The sequence below is a fragment of the Centruroides vittatus genome, unplaced genomic scaffold (assembly GCF_030686945.1).
Source record: "Centruroides vittatus isolate TY-2023 unplaced genomic scaffold, ASM3068694v2 contig_566, whole genome shotgun sequence".
NCBI classification, from domain to species: domain Eukaryota; kingdom Metazoa; phylum Arthropoda; class Arachnida; order Scorpiones; family Buthidae; genus Centruroides; species Centruroides vittatus.
Genome location: NW_027122337.1, coordinates 143,413 through 164,551, shown reverse-complemented (window position 1 = coordinate 164,551; position 21,139 = coordinate 143,413). Strand labels below are relative to the sequence as shown.

General features: G+C 41.5%; 2 protein-coding genes across 2 annotated transcripts; one reads left to right on the top strand and one right to left on the bottom strand.

The window, feature by feature from the left end:
• Window positions 1–4,901: 4,901 nt before the first annotated feature.
• On the top strand, window positions 4,902–7,157 carry LOC136979008 (leucine-rich repeat-containing protein 15-like). The gene has a single exon (XM_067274886.1). It carries the CDS (start codon window positions 5,650–5,652, stop codon window positions 6,784–6,786), a length of 1,137 nt encoding a protein of 378 aa, XP_067130987.1. The 5' UTR covers window positions 4,902–5,649; the 3' UTR covers window positions 6,787–7,157.
• Window positions 7,158–9,480: 2,323 nt separating this feature from the next.
• Window positions 9,481–10,866, bottom strand: LOC136978995 (uncharacterized). The gene has a single exon (XM_067274873.1). The coding sequence runs from the start codon at window positions 10,864–10,866 to the stop codon at window positions 9,481–9,483; it is 1,386 nt and encodes a 461-aa protein (XP_067130974.1).
• Between the last annotated feature and the right edge of the window lie 10,273 nt (window positions 10,867–21,139).

Sequence of the window (21,139 nt, the reverse complement as noted above, 5' to 3'; positions counted from 1 at the left end):
ACGTTTAAAAGAGTAAAAACGTTTAAAACACTTTATTATAAAAGTTAAAATATTCTTTAAATCTATATATATAATCGAGACGAGTTGATAATAATAATAATAATAATAATAATAATCAGCGCAGAGCCCAAACGGTTAGGAGTTGAAAGTTGAAATTTGGTACACAGTTAGGGTACGTCACGAGAACGCACACTAAGAAGGGATTTTTCGAAATTCCTCCCCACGGGGGAGAGGGACGGGATTAAGTCTTAACACTTCCATCGACAATGGAAGTGTTAAGTAACAATGGAAGTGTGAAGCAACAATGGAAGTGTGAAGTAATAATGGAAGTGTTAACAATGGAAGTGTTACGTAACAATGGAAATGTTAAGAGCCCAAACGGTTAAGAGTTGAAAGTTGAAATTCGGTACATAGTTACGGTACGTCACAAAAACGCACACTAAGAAGGGATTTTTCGAAATTTCTCCCCACGGGGAGAGGGACAGGATTAAGGCTCAACACTTCCATCAACAATGGAAGTGTTAAGTAACAATGGAGAACAAGAGAAAGCGACGTGCAAGATTCACGGGCGCTGGAGGAAAAAAAAAAAAAAAGAGTAATATGTTAGAACACATTCGATTTTCAAATTTAAACAGGTTGATTCGGTTTTTCTCGACCCTTCTTCTTAATCAGAACACGTCGATGAAAATCGAACAATATTACAATATTCGATTTTCAAATTCGACCTTTCATTAGAAATATTTAGTTTGTTGATGAAATTACTCTTTTTCTTCTGTGACTATAACGTAATAATATTAATGTTCGCTATCATTACTTTTGCCCGAGCAACGCCGGGCCTATCTGCTAGTATGATAATAATTTTAACAAATGCAATGCGAAATGTGATGCAGTTTTTCTATTTGACGAAATCGTCTTTCGTGGCCCTAAATGGAAATCCATATAACGTCATCCGGTGTGTAAGATAAAAATTTCCGAATAGATCGCTATCAGCTGTAATTATCCAGTGTAGAATAGGTGCCTCTACGGTTTCTTTCTCCTTTCTTCCTTCGATATTCTGTCCTGCATGCAACGTTTCTTTTTCGTTATTCTACCTCGAATGTTCTGACCTTAAAATCATAGAAAATATAAATATGTATCCCTATAATCATTTGAACCTGAATTTTTCCTTCACTTTTATACTTTATTTTTCTGGATTTTCCTTTATTAAAAATCTTTCCTTTATGATTTCGTTCTTAAAGTTAATTATTTTCGGATGCACACTGCCTCATTTTCTGTTCGAATAATAAATTTATTCTTACTTTTTAATTGCCTGTAGTTTGTGATTTTCTGGAAGAACTCTTAGAATTTGTCAATGTTTTATTGTCTACTGGATTTTTGCCATTTAGTTTTATTCGAAATACGATAAACGGTTGAAATATCACCTGAAAGCACTGGTTGTTGTACTTAGCTTACGTACCCTTCGTCGCCGTGTTGGATTCGGACGCTTTCTTGTTGGGTTAACGGCATATTGTAAATCGATCGAATAGCGGTAATGTCAAGGTAAATATATACAGTTTACACATATAATGATGAAAACTAACAGTTTACAATAAATATATACTTATTGTCAGTTGAAACTTGGAAAAGTTTCTAAGCGATGACCTCGAGAACATGTAAGTAGAAGGAAAAACTCTACTTCTGATAGCAACCATAAAGTTAGTACAGAATTATGACGAAATTTGCTACCTACCACGTCAATCGTACATTCACAGTTCTATTCACTTTCGAGATACTTAAGTGAGCTAGATTGCGCTCCGACTGTCATTACCCAACGTTCCCCATTCAACGGCCAGATGGCCGAGCGGTCAAAATGGCAGCTACCGCTCCGGGGGACCCGAGATCGAATCCGGACGGGTGGGATGGTCCGTCCGGATACGTCGGGCCCCGTCCCTCGACACCCGGCCGCCCTATTGCGGCTCTAGCCGAACCCATAATGGGATTGCTAAAAGAGAGGCCCTCTTAGTGCCCACGGAGCGGAAAGAGTTTTTAAAAATACCAAACTTCCCCTAAATATTACAAATGGTTGCAGTTCATTCATACAGGAAATCACTTCCGTCTTTCAAAGTGGGATTTTGCAACCTTTCTTATTTATAAAAAAAAGGACATTTCTATTTTCCTTTCGGTTTAACAAATAACAACCAAGAATCTGTAAGTTAAACTTCCGCCTTTTGTCAATATAAAATTCAAATTTTCACGAATTAAAATATTTGCAAACGAACAATTAAAACAGCGGAAGAAATGTCCCTGGGCAGTATTTCATATTCGCTTCCAGAAGCTTTATTATAACCGACCTCAAAAAGAAATATTCCCGCCAGTCATATAAAACGTCACCTTCAATCCCGGTTAACCGGAACCGCGCCAACTTTCTCTTTGTCTAGAAACTCCAAAAACTGTAAGAATTGAGAGATTTATGATTACGGAGGTTTTAGAAAATCGTTATTTGTAAATGCGGCTTTAACTCGGTACGATCGCTGGCGAAAGATTTCCATTAAGTCAGGGAATAGCTTTGATTGGTATACAATCCGGAAGTTAAACATTTGCGGTACACAATTAATGCATTATGAATAGTAAATAGCCCGATACTAAATTTGCTATTTAAAAAACCTTTTGTAATGCCCGATTATTTTCAATTTTACTTATTTAAGCATACTAGATACATTCCGTGACGCGGGGATTTCCACCGTCCACGAGTTCGCCAAAATATCCGAAAGGTTCGACGTCGTTCCCGAAACTCGGCGTGTCTACAAAACGGAACTTCTTTTATCGCTTTATCCAAAGGCTTTGTATACCTAAACTTCTCTTTTTCTCGCGTTACACAGTTTCGACTTCTACTAAGCTTCCACCTTATACAGGTTTCGTTAATAGCGGTCGCTCTGCGTCTCCGCTACTACGGGAGTGCGCTGCCGTTTGTGGGCATTTAGGAAGACGGTGAAAGAAAGAAAGATGGCGGCACCCGCACTATCGATAGTATGGTGATAGTATGGTGAGGAATCTATAATTTTAAAATATGAGCTTTTAAAGGCAAAAGAAGGGTCCCAATTGTAAAATTTAACCATAAAATGGATTATTTGTCGAAAGAGCATTCAAAACAGCCACGATAAAAATTAGAATGCCGGCTATCATTCAAAAATAATTCGAAAAGACACTTACATCCCCGCGTGCGCTTACTCGCGCTTTCGCAACTTCTTAATTTTCATTCGTAAAACTACATAATTGACCCCGAAACGAAACTATCTTAGCCACGCAGGACGCCATTTTGCTTTCCACCGTAAACTACCGCTACCAGCGGCCGTTTTTTGCCGTTCGACGGCGCGCATTCCCGCCGGAATTTAGGAACGCGTTTCGCGGGAATTTTTAAACGGATGTCGCTGGCGCGGAGTTACGCGGAAGAATAAAAGAACGCACCCAGTGACGTTCCTTCCGCTTTCTGTAGTCTCGTTCGAATCGCGTGTCGCGACGACGTAATTTGACACGTCGTGTTTGGGATAACGACGTAATTTCTGTTACCGATTCAAATTTTCTCGTCGTCTAACAACATCTTCGTTCGGTCTGAGACGACGTACAATACCGCACACATTCCAAAAACAGTTTTACGTAATAAAGACAATCACTACTTACCGAAGGATCAGTCGTAAGATGACGGATTATTTATTTATTTCTTTAAATGCCAACAATAGAAAAAGTAATTACCGACAGAAACTAAAATAAAAATTCAAATCCGAACAATAACCGCATTTCCTACAATTATTTCCTCGTCTTTTAATCTACTTAACTTTCCGTTTTAAAGTTTATTTTTTCGGATTTTCCTTTAGGAAACTTCGACATCCTTTGTTTATGCTTTCGTTGGTGAAGTTAATTAATTTTAGACGCAAACTTCCTCAATTTATTTGTTTCTTACTCGAAGAATAAATTTATTCCCGTTTTTAAAATATTCGTAAATTATTTTCCAGAGTTTCTCATTTATCGTGTACTTTTATTAACCGATTAAATGCCTTAAATATTACAAATGGTTAGTTTCGTTCACACGGGAAATCACTTCCACGCCTTTGGTGAAGTTAGCCGACCGACCTATCGAAGATGTCGGACGTAAGTGCACAAATCCGTGTATTGTTTTAACCCGAGTAGTTGGACTTTCTTGGAAATTTCTACAGACACGTCCTTTTACGCACATAAAATATTCAGTTTTCTTTTCTCTCGTTTGACGGTTTCTTTTCACAGCAATACAGTAATTATTATTATTTTCTTCTATATAAAAGTAAAACAATTTTTTTTGTCATTGCACAAATTCTAGGCCCACTTCTCGAGCTCGACGCCTTTTAATTCTTTTTGCCGTTGTCTTTACGTATCGAAAGAGGGCATTTTTATTTTCTTTTAAGTGTGAGAAAAAATAAGAATATTCCGCGAGAAATATTTTATATTTCGTACGATCGAAACGAGAAAACTTCCATTCGAACGAGTGTAAAACGAATACATTTTATATTTATTTCGTGTACAGCGATGAAATTTTTATTATAATAATTTCATAATAAATAAGTAATATTTTAATTTACTTTAAACGAACAATTCCGGTGTAATAAATGTGACAAACAAATTTTTATTCGAAAAATATTCGTTAAACTTTAATATTATGTTGTCCCTTCCAACGCGACGGAAATAGACGAGGAAATTAAGAACTGTATACGTTAGAAATGACAAATGCGTATCGCTGACGTCGCGATCGGTCGAGTTTTCGATCGGTGGCAAGAAAGTCGTAACGGTAAGAAATTCGTAAATCACGGTTTGGCTATTGTGTATTTTTCGTCGACTGTTTTTTCGGTTCTTGGTGTCGAACGAATTAGAAGTTTCGTCGGACGAAAAAATGAGGTTGGTTATCCTTCTGCAATTTTTATTTCTAGCGGTAAATTGTTGTCGGGAGTTTTGGCAACATTGGGGGAATTTTTCTTGTACGTCGCTAGCAGACGGGTGTCACGAATCAAAGAACTTTTCCTCCGTTGAAATATTCCATCAATCCTTATTAATCAAATGCGGCGAGGAAACGATTCACTCTCGTTTGATGCCATGTTTGGACGTTAGAAATGTACAAAGGATACAAATTACAGATTGTTATATGTCTGGGATTGACTTTGGAATATTCACTTTCGGGTATGCAATCGAACAAGTCCAGATACTGTACGATCCATTCTTGTATAAAAGAAACTTCGAGAGCGCCTCGTTTAATGACATGTCCTCTCTGCGATCTGTCGAAATACGAGGCGTGAAGACGTCGGAACTTCTAAATTTAACATTTCTGAATGTTCAGTCGCTAACTTCATTGAAAATTCAATGGTATAACTTCAGTTTATTTCCGAACAAACCTTTCCGAGAGTTAATTAATCTTTCCGAATTATACGTCACGTATGGCAAGTTAAGAAATTTACCCGAAGATCTATTTTATAATCTTCACAGTTTAACAGAACTGGATTTAAGTAAAAATATAATTGAATCGATTCATCCACTTGTCTTTAGAAATCTCACCCGATTGAAATATTTAAATTTAGAATGGAATTGGATGAAAGGATTTACCACGTGTCATGTTGAAAGGTCTTTTTAATTTAAGGACATTTTCTATTTATGGAAAATCGCAGATTATCAAAAATTCCCTCCGAATTCTTTAAGAAACTGCACAACTTGACTAAATTCGATGCAAGGGGTTGTTCCTTTTCTTCACTCGAAGAAGATGTATTTTCTGACTTAATTAATTTGAAAATCGTCATTTTAAATTACAACCGAATTGAACATCTCCCGCCGAATCTTCTGAGAAATAATAAATTGCTGACAGAGTTTTCATTTGCGTATAATAAAATATCGAATCTTCCAACAGGAATTTTTCATGGACTTTCTGAACTGCGAAAGTTAGATTTGGGGAAAAACCGGTTAGAAAATCTTCCCGAAGATGTTTTTCAGAATTTGTCGTCATTGCAGTTTCTCGATCTATCAAGAAATCGCCTGACATTTTTACACGAAAACATCTTCCTCCCTTTAACTAGATTAACGAATCTCAGTCTATCTGAGAACAAATTAACTAAACTTACTGGTAAGCGTCCTTTTGGCAGCAGCAAGCGTCTGCGTACTGTCAGTTTAAAAAATGCAGGTTTGACACAATGGCCGGTGGTAAATTGGACAGAATACAACTTGACTGAAGTCGATTTTTCAAATAATCATTTTGAAACCGTCAAATTGCCAATCTACACACCAAAGCGCGTGAAAATTGATCTGTCTAACTGTAAAATCAGAACAATTTACGTGGATGACAGGAGATATGGATTTCGAATGCCGACTTATGATTTAAGTAATAATGAAGTCACTTGTGATCACAAACTGCAGCAATTCGTTTCTGCTCTTAAATCAAATATAGAAGTGGCTAAGGAAATGTTTCCAAATATAGAGAACACGAAATGTTTCGGGGAAGAAAGAAATTTGCTGGATAATACATCTTTCCTAGTCTTAGGAAATTATTGTCCGATTAATTGCGAATGTTCTGGACCAGAAAATCACGTGATGGTCAATTGTTCCGGAAAGAGAATCGATAGAATTCCCGACGTTCTCGTCCCGAATGCGACGATTGTGGATTTGAGTAATAATTACATAAAGGAGTTGCCAAATATCGATTGTGTGACGTGGAGACACGTCACCCATCTGCGTCTGAGTAATAATTCTTTAAGTAATATTTCGGATTATTTTCTTTTGCCAAACCTGAAATTCCTATGATTGGACGGAAACCGGTTAACCGAATTACCATCAGGATTAATGAGCCTGATCGACGTTTCTCCGGAATTTAAGCTTTACTTATCCGGAAACAATTTGACTTGCCATTGTCATTCGCTTTTTACCAAGGACTGGTTGCTGAGAAACCGGCAGAAGATTGCAGATTTCTCCCATGTTTTCTGCGCGAGAAATTCGTCTTCTGTGTCTTTCATCGAAATTGTTTCTAACGACGGACTCGCAGAAATTCCAGAAGATAATTTGGCATCTTCGGTAAATGATTTTTATTCGAACGAGTATTGATTGGATGAAGTTAGTTCTGTTTCGGGATGGAAAATCGCAGTGGTTGTTTTTACTTCGCTAATATCATTCAGTTGGATTGCGTTTGCTTACTTTGTTTATTGTCGCGAAATAGGAAATGTTGAGAAAGGGCCAAAGTGTAAGGAAGAAGTCGTCTATTATAATGTTTAAACCTGACAAATTCCGTAATTCGGATCATTAAAACACCTCGAGTTTGATCGCTTTAATGAATAATTGTTCATAAATTGTAATTATTTTTCGATTGCTTCTATTGAAATTAATTTTGCATAGCTTTCGTTCATTTTGTATACAGTCAAACCTGTTTTTATGCGCTCTTTTTATGCGCGATTTTTTTAATGCGAATTTTTAATTTGTGCGGTATAGTTGGCGACTAGTCTCGTGCGATTCGTCATGTCTCACGTTGACTTATTATAGCTAAATAAACTTATTATAGCATAAATGCACTTATTATAGTAATATTATTGCATGAATATGCGAAAAATGAAATAATTTACTTTTTAAGTCAACAAAACACCACCTGGACAAAAATATGTAAAACAGACGATGCAGTCAAGTGCTGACATCTGTTGTCAATAAATTCTATTTCGTACGGTTTTGAGTTATTTTCTATGTGAGACTTTTTTTTATGCGGTCCCTGTTGACCGCATAAAAAAATTATTTTTTTAATTGTGTTGCGAAAACTATTATTTACAGCCATTCGTGAAGTTTCGTGAGATTTTTTTTAATGCGTTTTTTTTAATGCGGTCCCTATCCCCCGCATAAAAACAGGTTTGACTGTACTTATAATTTTGTGCGTTTTTATTACAAATTATATTATAAAATGTATAATTATTGCGTAATAAAGCAGTTAATTAAGCATGAGTAAATATTGGACGTCAATAACTAAACAATATTTTCTGTACGGAACGTTCGGAAATTGAAGTAATATAATCCCCTTTGAAAAATTGTCATTAAATTTGTAATTTCTACAACAGATCGTTGACGGCTTTATAGTTTTGTGTAGCATTGTTTTGACTTCGGAAATTTCAATTCCATCGTTTCAATTCTAAATTTTTCTTATTTCTTTAATATTCATGTGACCGAAGCAAATGATAGTATGGCACAAAATAGATCTCATATACAAGTTTTTTGTATTTTAACGGGACATCATTATGCCATAATAGGCAAAATACGCTCGGATAAAATATCCGGGTTTGTCTCGTTTATTATTCTTGTTCCTTTTCCCCGTTTCTTCACAGTGCACTTCCGAAATATTTAAAATATTTCACCTGTTTCAAAACGGTTTCATTTCCTCCTGTTGCACTTTGTAAATCCGCTTCCCTACTCGTGTCCGTGATTTCGCTGTTTTCGGTATCTTTTTTTTTTTTTTTTGTAACTCTTTCCGCCCAGTGGGCACTAAGAGGTCCTCTTATAGCAAGCCCATTATGGGTTCGGCCAGGCCCACAATGGGGCGGTTGGGTGGTAAGGGACGGAGACCGACATATCCGGACGGACCACCCCCGAAAAATTCCTGGGATTTCTCGACCCGTCCGGATTCGATCCCGGGTCCCCAGGGCGGTAGGCTGCTAACCTTGACAGCTCGGCCATCCGGCCGCTTCTATTTTCGGTATTAATTTGCAGCACGTATTTTCTAGAAATACACATTTATTTATTTAACTTCGTACGCAACTTCTCGCTCGACTTGGACAATTTATGAACCACTTCCCCAAATTTAGCTGTTTCTTCACTATTTCTAATGTATCCGAGCGATGCATCGATGGTTATAATAAACGTAGAGGCAGTCGGAGAGAATGGAAGAAAGCGGGAGGAAGATCACACGTGGCAGAATAGAGAAAAATAGACGGAGTTGAATGGGCCGACCGGATATTTTGTTCGAACGGCCGATGGACAATGACGACGAATCCGTCAATCAAATACAATTAAAAAATCCAGCAACGAGTCGCTTAACTTTCCCGGCAATATTTTGTAGCGCCATCTGTTATAATATGTTAGATAAAAATATAACATTTTTTAAAAATATTATAAAATGGCAAAAACTTTAATTTTGAGGGTAGGAACGAGTTTTATAAAGATTGTAAATGCTAATAACGAGTAAAATCGTTATTAAGTCCAACTCTACTGGAGATGCACACGACCCCTTTATCTTTATAATGCGGGTCGGTGGGACACTGGAGGGTCCGAACAACGAAAATTCTACAAAAACACCGTCTAGTACTACTCGATTAACTACGTACCATCAGAGTATCGCAATAAACGTGACGATGGTAGACCGAAATAACCAAATTCTATGTACGGTTTTCGTTTTAATGTTCTTGTTCGTGGGTTTATGTTGGAAGGTGTGGCCGTTGTCGGCTTTTCTTCCGATGCGCCGCCTGGTGGCTAGGCAAAGCGGCCTGTCTTATATATGTACCGCTCAAGGGCTGAGATGTGGTGGTGCGGGTCTAAGCCCGCGTGTGGCCAGTAAAGTTGGCTGAGGTGACGAGTCTGGTGCAGGTCCAAAGAGAGGGCTTGGCCCAACTCCCGACGGGCCTCATTGTACGCTGGACACACCAGCCAAAAGTGATCGGGGGATTCCTCCTGCCCACAGTGCTGGCAGTCCGGTGAGCGGCTAAGGTGACGAGAAAAAAGGAAAGATTGAAGAGGTGCCGTATTTGTACGTAGCCTCGCCAAAAGCGATTCCGCACGGCGCGAGGAGGCCAGATGGTAGGGCCAAGGGGAGAACAGCCGGAGGTGCTCCCTCCCCTTGTGCCGGAGAGCTGCCGACCAATTGTTGGTGAGGGCGAGCACGATCTTGTCCCTGTTGAGCCATCGTAGGTCTCTCGGGGTCAAGGAGCGGCGCCAGGAGCCAGTAAGATCGGCGTGACTGGCTGCCCTATCGGCTGCTTCGTTAATCTGAATGCCCAAATGTCCTGGGATCCAAACGAGGTCCAGGGGGGCAGGGAACCTGCTGACCATAGATGCAATGTCTGAGATGATGGCCGTCGAGGAGAAAGAGACGTTCGCGATTGCCTGCAGAACGGAGCGGCTGTCTGAAAAGATTACAGTCAGACGATTATAATGGGAAGCAATCATCAGCGCTCGCTGAATCCTGATTGCTTCTGCCGTAAAAACGCTGCAGGCGTCGTGGAGGTGCCAAGTCTCCCGGATACCATCGTTCGGAATGACGATGCCGATCTGAGTTCTGAGAGTAGTTTTCGAAGCATCGGTACCGATGCAGTACCTGTCGTTCCATAGTTTAGCGTGGAGCTCGGAGTAAAGGCTTATCAAGCCCTCGGCGTGGTCCGCACTGGATGCGGACCACTCATTGAGGTGGACCTTGGGCCGGACCTGATCTGCACACGGGGGGTGGAAATTCTGGCGGTAAAGGCTGGCAACCGGGAGAATCTCATTAGCGAAATGGGTGAAAACCCGGTCGACGTAAGGAGACTGAAAACGGCGCCAATGGTGAGAGGCCAGTCTGGGAGCCGCCTGGAAAAGGTGGAACAGAGGGCTAGATGGACCCCGAGATAAGTGGGTTACCGCATGCGCTATTGCTCTATGGCGAAGACGAAGCTGAAGCGGAATATACCCGGTTTCCGTGTAGAGGGAGATCAGAAGAATCGATTTGGGGACCCCCAGCGCGGTACAAAGGGCTTCGTGTAATGGGCGCTCCATACGGCTAATGCTGGAGAGCAGAGCCCCCTCCAGGAGCGGGGCGCCAAATTCCGCCATTGGGCGAAGCACCGAGTAGACGAAGGTGCAAGAGGTCGGCAGTCCGAGCCCCATTCCGGCGGGAAGCAAAGTATTTTAAGTAAGAGCAGGACCGCGTTAGTTTGGTCCGGAGGAATTGGGCATGGTTGTCCCAAGTGAAAGTATGAGAGAGTTGGAGGCCCAAAACCCGGACTACCCTTTGCTGGGGGATGGTTCCCGAACTGAGGGTGAAAGATAAAGGTGAGCAATTGGTTTTGGCCGAAAAGTCGATTGATGCGCTCTTGGTTGCAGAAAAGGACATGCTCCACCCCGACGCCCAATGTTCCAAGTGGTCTAAAGCTTGTTGGGCGCAGGCGTGGGCCTTGGTAGGGCTCGAGCTAGCTGAGAGAAGAAAGATGTCATCGGCATATACTATCTCCGAAACATCCGGTGGAATAACCCTCCAGAGATCGGCCATATATAAGGTAAACAGGAGGGGGGCCAGTACACTCCCCTGAGGGATTCCTTGCCGGAACGGGTGGGGATAGGAGAGGATACCACGCCAGCGAACCTGGAATTGGCGGTCTAGTAGAAACACTTTGAGCCAAGAAAGAAACCTGCCCCCGATGCCATAAGACCGGATCTTGGCCAGGAGGCCCTGCTGGCTGACCGAGTTGTAGGCCCCCTCCAAGTCGAGGGCCAACATAAAAACCCACTTCCGTTGGGCCCGAGCCACTGCGACCTGATGGTGAAGGAGGAGCAAAGCTTCCTCGGCGCCCCGATAGGGCAGGAACCCAAAGTGGTGTGGGTGGAAAAAGGTGGAATTAGCCGCAGAAATATGGAAACAGTGCAGAACCATTCGTTCGAAGAGTTTGGCCATGTGGGAAATTAGAGAAATTGGTCGGTAGGAGGTGCAATTAGTCGCCGGGCGACCCGGTTTGCGAATAGCAATTATATGGGCTAACTTCCATTCCTGGGGGCATGTCCCCTCCAACCATGCTCTGTTCAAGGCCGCCAGGAGGGCTGCGAGGCCTGACGGGGGGAATGCAAGAATGGCCTGGGCCTGGATGCGGTCCGGGCCCAGAGTGGTTGGGCGAAGGCCCCGAAGCAACTCCGCTGGACGGAACAGGCCGTCCTCTAGAGTTAGCTGGTCGTTGTGGTTCGCTGTGATTGGGGCGAATGCGCCTGATGGGCGGTTCCGACCAAAGTAGGCGGCCAGTGCCTCTGCTTGCTGGGCAGGCAAAGTGATCTCTTCCGTCGTACGCAAAATGAGGTGAGACGTTGGCGCGTCCGCGGGCGTGCAGAGGCGGCGAAAAATCCTATAGATCGTGGACGGAGAAGGAGGGGAGGAGCAGAGTCGGCTCCACCACTCCCGACACGCTTGTCGGGATTGCCGGCGGAGTAGGGCACCGAGACGTTTGTAGCGTGTCCAAAGGGCCAAGGAGGCAGATTGGCGGGCTTTACGAAATGCCCTTCATTTCTTAGCCCGAAGGAGGCTACACGCCGGAGTCCACCAAGGTGGGGACCCAGGGGGAGGAGGGGTGCGCCACACCTAACAGTCCTCCACAGCCTTCCGAAGCAGGCCGGTGAACTGGGAGTACGAAGGGGGGCAGTGGGCCAGTGAAGAGATGGGAGTTCTCGAACCGAGTGGGGAAGCCGGACCAGTCAGTACTACAGCGAAAACGTACCCGAGGCCCCTGCCGATGTGCTAGAGTGGTAATGGAAAGGGAAACTGGGGCATGATCGCTTGATAGAGTGTCTGAGAAGACGTCCCAAGTAGTCAAGCCGAGCAAGTCCGGAGAGCAAAAAGATGTCGAGGGCTGAAGCGCTAGAGGCACTGAACCGGGTAGGAACCCCCGAGTTCAGGCGACAAAGGTCTGCTGTGGAAAACCAATCGAAGAGTGCGTGTCCCGCCGTGTCGGGGTGGGTGCAGCCATCGTCCCAGTAAGGATGGTGCGCGTTCCAATCACCGCAGATGATCCGAGGGCGAAGGCCGTCCCGAAGCAAAGCGTCTAGATCCATGTCCGGCTGAACGCTTTGAGGGGCGTAGACGTCCACGAGGGAAAAAGGGCCCCCCGGGAGAAAGATCCTGAGCTCCTGGGTCTCCAGGCCCATGATTCCCGGGCCGGCCGGAAGGAGGCGCGCGGGGATGGCCGTTGCCACCGCCGCTAAAAGACCGCCGCCGCAGGAATTGGGACGGTCACACCGGAAAATGGTGAACCCAGGGAGGGAGAAGGAGGCTGACGGGACAAGCCACGTCTCCTGGATTAAAAGGACGTCTACCCCGCGGAGCCATGGTTCCGCCAAAAGAAGGTACTTTTTTGCGCGTAGGCCTTGGGCGTTCCAGTGAACGATGCGAAGGGCCGAATTGAATTGGGCCGGACTAGGCATTATGTGCCGATTGCGCTGACTGACGGTGACGAAGTTTTACCTTTTCCGCTGGGTTGGCAGCGCCAAAGTCTTCCAACAATACCGTCCGGGTTGGGCCAGGCGGGAAGGAAAGGTCCATGTTCGATGCTGGCCCATCTGAATCGGAAGTTGCCTTTGGGGCCGCCTTCCTCTGTTTATTCCCTTTTTTCTTTCTAGGCGGGCCAGAGAGCGTAGGGCGTTCCTCCCGCTGCAGCAGACGTTTTTGAGCCTGGGAGGTAGGTAATTGTTGGGGTTGCAAAGAGTCGTCCTCGGGGAGAAGGAGTTCCGATTCCCTAGTAGGAGGGGTAGACCGAAATTCTGATCTAATTTGTCGGAGTTCTGCCCGTAGCGAGTCAATAGCCGCTTCCAGCCGGGCGATTCGCCGGGTCAAGGATTGGTGGTCCGGGCCCCGTGCTGAGTCGGCCTGATGGGTAGTCTCTACCCTACCGCTGGGACCACTCTTGGTCTCCGGAACCTGGAGAGGTTTAGGCTTTGCCGCCACCTGGGCATAGGATGATTGCTCCGCAGGCCGGAGACGCTTAGCCTCCGCATGCGAGCAGCAGTGGATGACACTCAATTTGAGTAGCCGCGCTTCCGAGAGGTATGCCGGGCAGTTGGACGAGTCCGCCCGGTGAGGGCCCCCGCAGCGAACGCACTTCTCCGCCGGGCGCGAGCACCCCGTGCGGTCGTGGTCCTCCCCGCAGTTTAGGCAACGACGGCACCCACGGCAAGAAGCCGGAGCGTGGCCGAAAGTAAGGCAGCGCCCACAGAATCTGGGCTTAGGATAGAAACGCTCGCAGCGAAACCGCTGATAGTACAGTTTCACCGACTCGATTGGGTCCGCACTGGCAACGGAGAAGTAAACCGTCGTACTAGGGGTCACCTCTGCCCGGTCGATGACTTTCCGCGTGAAGCGGCGCACCTCGACAACAGGCAACATGGCCTCCGTGAGCATCCACTCCTCTCAAGAGATACGCCGTTTGGGAGCATTCTGGGGCCAACCTGCCCCGCACCGACAAATCCCCAAGAGACGTCAGGGCGAGAGCCGTTTGGGCGGTGGAGAAGTCCCTTGTTTTCAACAGAAGCCCACTCCTGGAATAACGAACGTCCTCGATGAGCTCCGGGCGTGGGAATCGCGTCCGGAGTGCGGCGTGTAGCTCGGCCGGACGTAAACGACAAAGGGGGCCCTGGCCCTCCAGGAAGATCGAGAACAAGAAGTCCGATGGGAGGGACGGCCAAATAGAGCGGAGTTTATCCGCCTCCGCGAAAGGAGCCAAAAACCGCAGTCCCGAGGGAGCGGGGCCCCCCAGGCCCGACTCCGGGGGCCGGAGGCGAATGCGCAGGGGCGAGGACGCCTCCAAAGCCATGGAGCAGTCCACACCGGATAGGCCCGTGAATCGCGCTCCTACCTGGGAGAAAGCTGAGAAATACTTTAATTCCGGAAATCCTTTTCCGATGCTGAAGTAGCCACTCGGGACACCAGCCACCAGGAAGTAATCACTGCCTGGGAATGAGCAAAAACCAAACAGTCGAAAGGCCACCAAAAAACTTCACACTCCCAAAAACCAAGATATGAGAGAAACCAAAAAGCACAAGTCTAGCACTCGAATCTCCTGACAATTCGAACGTCGCGCCAAAACCTGTACGCCATCTTGGATCTCTGACAACTTCGTTTCTTTCGTTTTAATGTTCGTTATATTATAGTACTAGTAGTCCGGGACGTCCCCTAGTGGGCGTTCTAACAGCATTACAAATTCCTACCAGGCACGTTTGATGCACCTAATATATGAAAGTTTTATACTTAATTTTTTTAAAATTTGATGCACTTAATATATATAAATGTATACAATTCTTCGTCTTAAAAACTAATCTTAACGGATCAATACATTCGTTATTCGCCCCTAGTGCACATTACGGGCATTCCGTGACAATAATAAATTCCTATTACAAATATACTGAATTATTTATATTGTTATTGGTCAAATGAATAATAATAATTTATATTGTTAATTTAAATGTTTAAAATATGACACCCGATAGGGGTGCCTCTAGTGCCCGTTTTTGGCATACCGTTACACGAACAACCTTTCAACGGGTTATATAGATAACATTTTTAGTGATAAAAATCAAATCTATCTTACGTAAGGGATTATCACACCGAGTGACCAATCTAACAGATGTTAAAAAATTCTTTAAATTACCTAAAAGAAGACCCTGTAGTTTTTTTAAAATGTGTTAGATTGATCACTGGGTGTGACAAACCCTTATCTAAGATAACCTTCGTAGTTATATAAATCAAATACTATAATACAACGAACATTAAAACGAAAACCATACAAAGAATTCGGTTATTCCAGCCTACCATCGTCAATTTAGCGTGATTGTCGAATGGTACGAAACGACACAAATTCAAAGGGCCGGTAAACAGGAAAGAAAAATATATATTCAATTTTTCATATATATTTTTCTTTCTAACGTTAACTCTAAGAAACGTTACCATCCGCAGTCGAATATCAAACGATAACCTGCCAACCAATAAAATTTCGAAAAAAAAACGGGCCAAATATTTAAACTCGGCACTCAAAAACCCCTTAAATGACATTTTCTGCTGCCCGGTGACCTTACGTTATGTAATTTTTTCTATTCGAATGCCATCGCACAGCTGGTTCGTAGAAAGAAGGAACTGTTGCGGAAGGGAGTTGAAGTAATTCGACCAAAAATAATCGTTGATCTTTTCCGGAAAAGACGGTCGACCATTACTAATTAATACTGGTCTAATATTAATATCTGAAAAGTGATCCGTGTTAGACGGGTTGTGACGGCCCCGCACGTGATCGAAGTAGCTAACCTTCTTGTCCGAAAGACTTCGTACGACTTGTTTAGATAGAAAAACTCTTGTATAAATGCTAGAATAATTGATTTTGTGTGATGATAAAGTATTTAAATTTTGACAACAGATTGTACAAACTATGCGGGAAATATGTTCTGGTAAGTATTGCGTTTATAGAAAAGTTATTAGGATGCAATTTGAAAAAATTGTAGACCTATAAATATCCACTGTCTTACCGTCTGTCCTTTAATCTCGAGAAAGGAGTTAAATAGATACGAGATTAGATATGGAAAGATTATGGGCAGGGGGTCTGGTTAACTATATATGAACTTCCGGTTTGGAACGGAAGTCGCTTCAAAATTTTCTCCCAAATGGCGTTAGATATATGACCGACAGGATTCTAACAGGAAAAGGGTGTACAGGGCAAAACACTATTACTCTTCACGCAGGCAAGTGTTTCATTAAACAGAATGTTATAATGTGTTGTTTGTGGACCGAAAACATACTTTAAAATTTAAAATAAAGTATAGTAATTGAAATTAAAACTTTCAGTCATTTAAAATAATTGTGAGTAATGTAACAGTCAAATTGCATATTCTAATAAATAATTGTTGCTAAATAATCATTTTATTACGAAATAAACAATAAATAAAGTTGAAGTTGATATTTCTATTTGTTGGTACTGTCTAGTGTTTATTTTTACAGAGAATAAAATTTATTAATTAAATTTATTTATATGCATTAATTCCCTCATTTAGGAACTTTCTTATTAACTCTTGCACACACTTTTGAGATTTACTGTGGATGCAGTATGTTCCTGTACATCATAATAAACTTTTAACAAACTGCCGTAAATATTGTCAACCGATCGTTGGTCAGTTGCAGCTAGTGAAAGATAGCCTAAGTAAATGTGACGTCGACACACCGAGCGTGTTCCGAAACAGCACCACTGCAGAGAGCGTTGGGCAGAAAAATACTCCACAGTTCCGGAACTGTTGAGTCCGCTGAACGCAGCCATTGTTATAACAATGTAAGAAAAAGACTTTAAAATATATCAGTTGTATTATTAATTTTTAATTAACGTGATAGATGGCACCACACACAACTTTTCATATTAATTACACTATGTTACTTTTTAAATTAAATTTCTTAAAATCGGTAAAGTTACGCAGCTCGTTACTGGATTTTTTTAATAACTTTTGATAATCGTATTTTTATGGTTTGTAATATGCGAGACACAAATTAAAAGGGTTATCAAGTTGAATTTTCCGTAGATATTCTCGTATGGATAAAGAAACCGTGTAAGGAAAATCCTCAAACAATTAAGCTCTTCGTTTAAGGACAATGACCTAGTCTTAGGAATGGAACTCGGTCAAATCAGAAGTTGCTCTACTGTACATAGGTTTTTTTTTTAATAAGATAATTCGGTGTACTTTACGTCACACACACTTTCTCCGCTTACCAGTTTTTCGTCCATCCGATCAAAATTAAATTTTACCGTCTTTGTCAATTTTTTTTTATCACGAAACCTACTTTATCACTTACTACTTCATTTTTCGTAAAATTGATCATCATTGCACTCTTTGTATTTTCTCGGCCGCCGAATTTAAAGTTTATTGCATTCTGATCGGTTAGAAACAACTTAGTTACCTCGACCACAGATGTATATTGCAACAAGAATAGCGCGCGTTTCTGGAGACTACCAAATATCGGCTGCGACCCACCCACAAAGCCTATCGCGAAAACTTTGTCGAGTCGCCTCGTATTAGATATTTATCGTGTTTAGACCCCGGGAGTAATGAAATAAGACAATGTGGCACATGAGCGATCTGCCAAGGCGGCCTGCCCCCTGGGAAAGTTTCGTAATGAAAACTCATCTGTAAGTGTTCGATACAAAGAAAGTTCGGAAAATTCCACCTGGCCAGCCCGCTGGTCGGGGATGAACCTGTGACCAAATTAGCAGTGTTCGGCGGTTTTATCTGTTCGACCACTGTACGGCCTCGAGCCCTAGGTTATAAACACGTCGTCCCGAGAGTCTTATCTTGTGAAACTACAGTTCCTAACTTCAAATTACATTGACCATTGTAAAATCTCAATTCACAGATCAGTTCAATAATAGTAGCCATTTGCCATTTCTTTCAAAATGCCAAATTATTGTAACACTTATAGATTAATAAGGAAAGCCTGGGGATTAATATAGTACTTAAGATACTATTCTGAGGAGCCGAGTTTGAAAAGTCCTAGTCGTGAGCCTAAATTTTTCGCTGGCGGTTTTGTCCCGTGCGTGATCGGCCTTGTCCCTTGCTCTCGCCGTGGGTGCGGTTGAGCCCGCCGACGAGAGCCGATTTGACGTCTTGCACCGAGCATTTTTGCCATTCCTACTTCTAGAATGGTTGCCGATAGAGAATACTTCTAGTGCTGGCATTCTTGAATAAACTATTTACAACTTTAAAAAGTACACTTATGGGATTTCATTGTATGCAGCTATTATAATTTACTTTTTCTGCTTTTGAATGTTTTGATTGCTTGTTTTGCCACTCGAGGAAGTTGTCCTATCGCCTCGCCGGTCCCACAAGTCCAAACTCGTTTAAGGTTCTTTTAATACGTAAAGGGAACACGCACGGAGAGAAGGTATGTCCGACAGAATAATGCGAGGCAACACGCAGGCAACCTGCCAACGGAATACTTACTTAGAGGACATTATGTGGCTAATTGGCCCCATTTAGGTATTAGATAAGTGAAGAAAACCCGGAACCCTGCATATGGCCAGTCCATTGGAGAGGTGCTAACTCTCAACAGTGGTTTTAATGCTACAATACAGAATGCCTTGAAAATTTTTGAATTATTCATCCATCTGTACAGACATAACACACAGCATACTCTTGGACATTAACAGAGAGGTCTACTTAGGCACAAGCACCAGTCTGCAGCACAAATAAATTTTGACAAAATTTAAATAATTAAAAAATATGAATTTTATTACGTAAACATTGCGCGACCCTGATATTTATCAAAGATATTTATGGCCCAGATATCTGAAATAAGGGAATCTTAATTTCTTGTAAGAAAATATCAAACTCTGCACAATAAGTAAATCATGTTAAGGGAGACTGTGCCAAATATTTTCATCTTACTGTGCTTTGTATTTCTTTGGCAATCAGTGAGAAAAGAATTGGGTGTTGCAACAAGATAAGTTGGCATCAGGGTTGTCAGAACTGTAATGGGGACCATTGACCATTATTTTTTTTAACAAATGAAATACATAAAATCTTAAGACTATTTTATTAATAAACATTCTATTTTCTATTAAGAAAAGTAACATTAATTCATAAGAATAGATGTGGCATCTATTCTTATGAAGCTATTCTTATAAGCTCCTAAGACCCAGAGAAAAATTCCTAGTTTTCCCTCTTGGTCCTGGTTAGCATTCGTCTTTACATGTCGGTGTTATAACAATTATGTTTAAACACATTAATAAAAATAATTTTTTCTGATTATATATGCAAGTTATTTTGAGCTCTGGTATATTGAAAGAGATTCCTCAAATGCTTAATACTTTGGGCTCGGAAAAGTATGGCTACGAAGTTCGTTCGTATTTTTATACTTAAGAAAAGTACCAACAGGATGGCCAAGCAGAATATTCTATGAACATACACAATCAACAAAACATAGGGATGGGAACTGAAATCTCTTTATGAAACAGGATCATTACTATACATTAAGATTTTTATTTTACAAATATTGTATAAATACAAAGAACTGAACATTTAATAGTTGTAAGCTGGAGTAATGACAACTTCTATCAAAAAGTATTCAATTAGCATTTTTACAAATATTCTTAAAATTCTTTAAAAGCATTCACAATATATAAATTTCTTTATTTATAAAAATATTATACAATTTGTTGCTATGTCAACAGTTTCCATAAAAAGCTGTGATATGTGAAAACAGATAGTGACGTTCTGTATGAAAGATATGTGGATTTATCCTGTTTCGAGCATTGTTCTATTGTATTTTTATGCTTAGACACTAAACGTAACAATGGCAAAAGAAAAACGAAAGTTCAAACTCTTGCATATCCTTGAAATGACATTGTCAAATTACTGAGTTTATTTGCAAATTCTAAGCTGAATTAGTAAATGTGATATACTGCAAAGCTAGCACTGAGAACCGAAAAAAGATGCACGTATTATTCACGACTTTAGTCATTGATAATTCTTCGTGGTACATAACAGAATGCAATTATTTATTGCTTCTGCCAATTAAATATACTATTCCACTGTTTTTCAAAGTCACTGAGTCATTTCTGATATTTCACAATGGATGTTTGGCTTTTATCTTATCACATAGCATCTTCACAATAAGTTATTCAATATAACTTAAAAATGAATGCAGAAATATGAAAATATCTGCAAATCATATCAAATAAATTTCTAAGTGTGATCCAGGGCAATCAAAGTGATGAACTAGCAATAATAACTGAGTAGCAACAGGTTTATAGCACCCAAAGGACTGGGTATATATATTGCCACTATATCTCGGTATACACATATACACACACAGCACGAACAGAATCTGTAACCTTTCAGTAATTGATTATTCTAACACAATTCACAATGGATCAAATCCAAAAAAATATAAAACAGTTAAACTAATTTGGATTGTTTGATATTATTGCTACAAAATTGCCAACAAACTGTTGTTTATGCAATATTTTAAGGGTTTAACATCCATTTACAGCAATATAGGATTGCAATGGATATTTTGCATTAAATATTTTAGTATTACCGTATTTTACAGACTGTAAGACACTACGGACTATAAGACGCACCCGAATTTTGGAGGCAATTTTTCGAAGAAAAAAGTGCGTCTTATAGTCCGTAAAACACGATACATATTTACAATTTCATCATTTAAACTAAATTTTAGTAAAACTCCTTGCACAGTTATAAATAATTGAGAAGAAAATCACAACCACAATAAGCTAGCCAAAATGTTTTACATTAATACTGTTATTCTAAATTTAAATCAATATTGTTGTCACACAGATCAATTGATCAGATTTTTACGTAAAATAAAGGATTATTTCTGTAAAAATACCTACTTTAAAAGGCTATAATTTCAAACAAG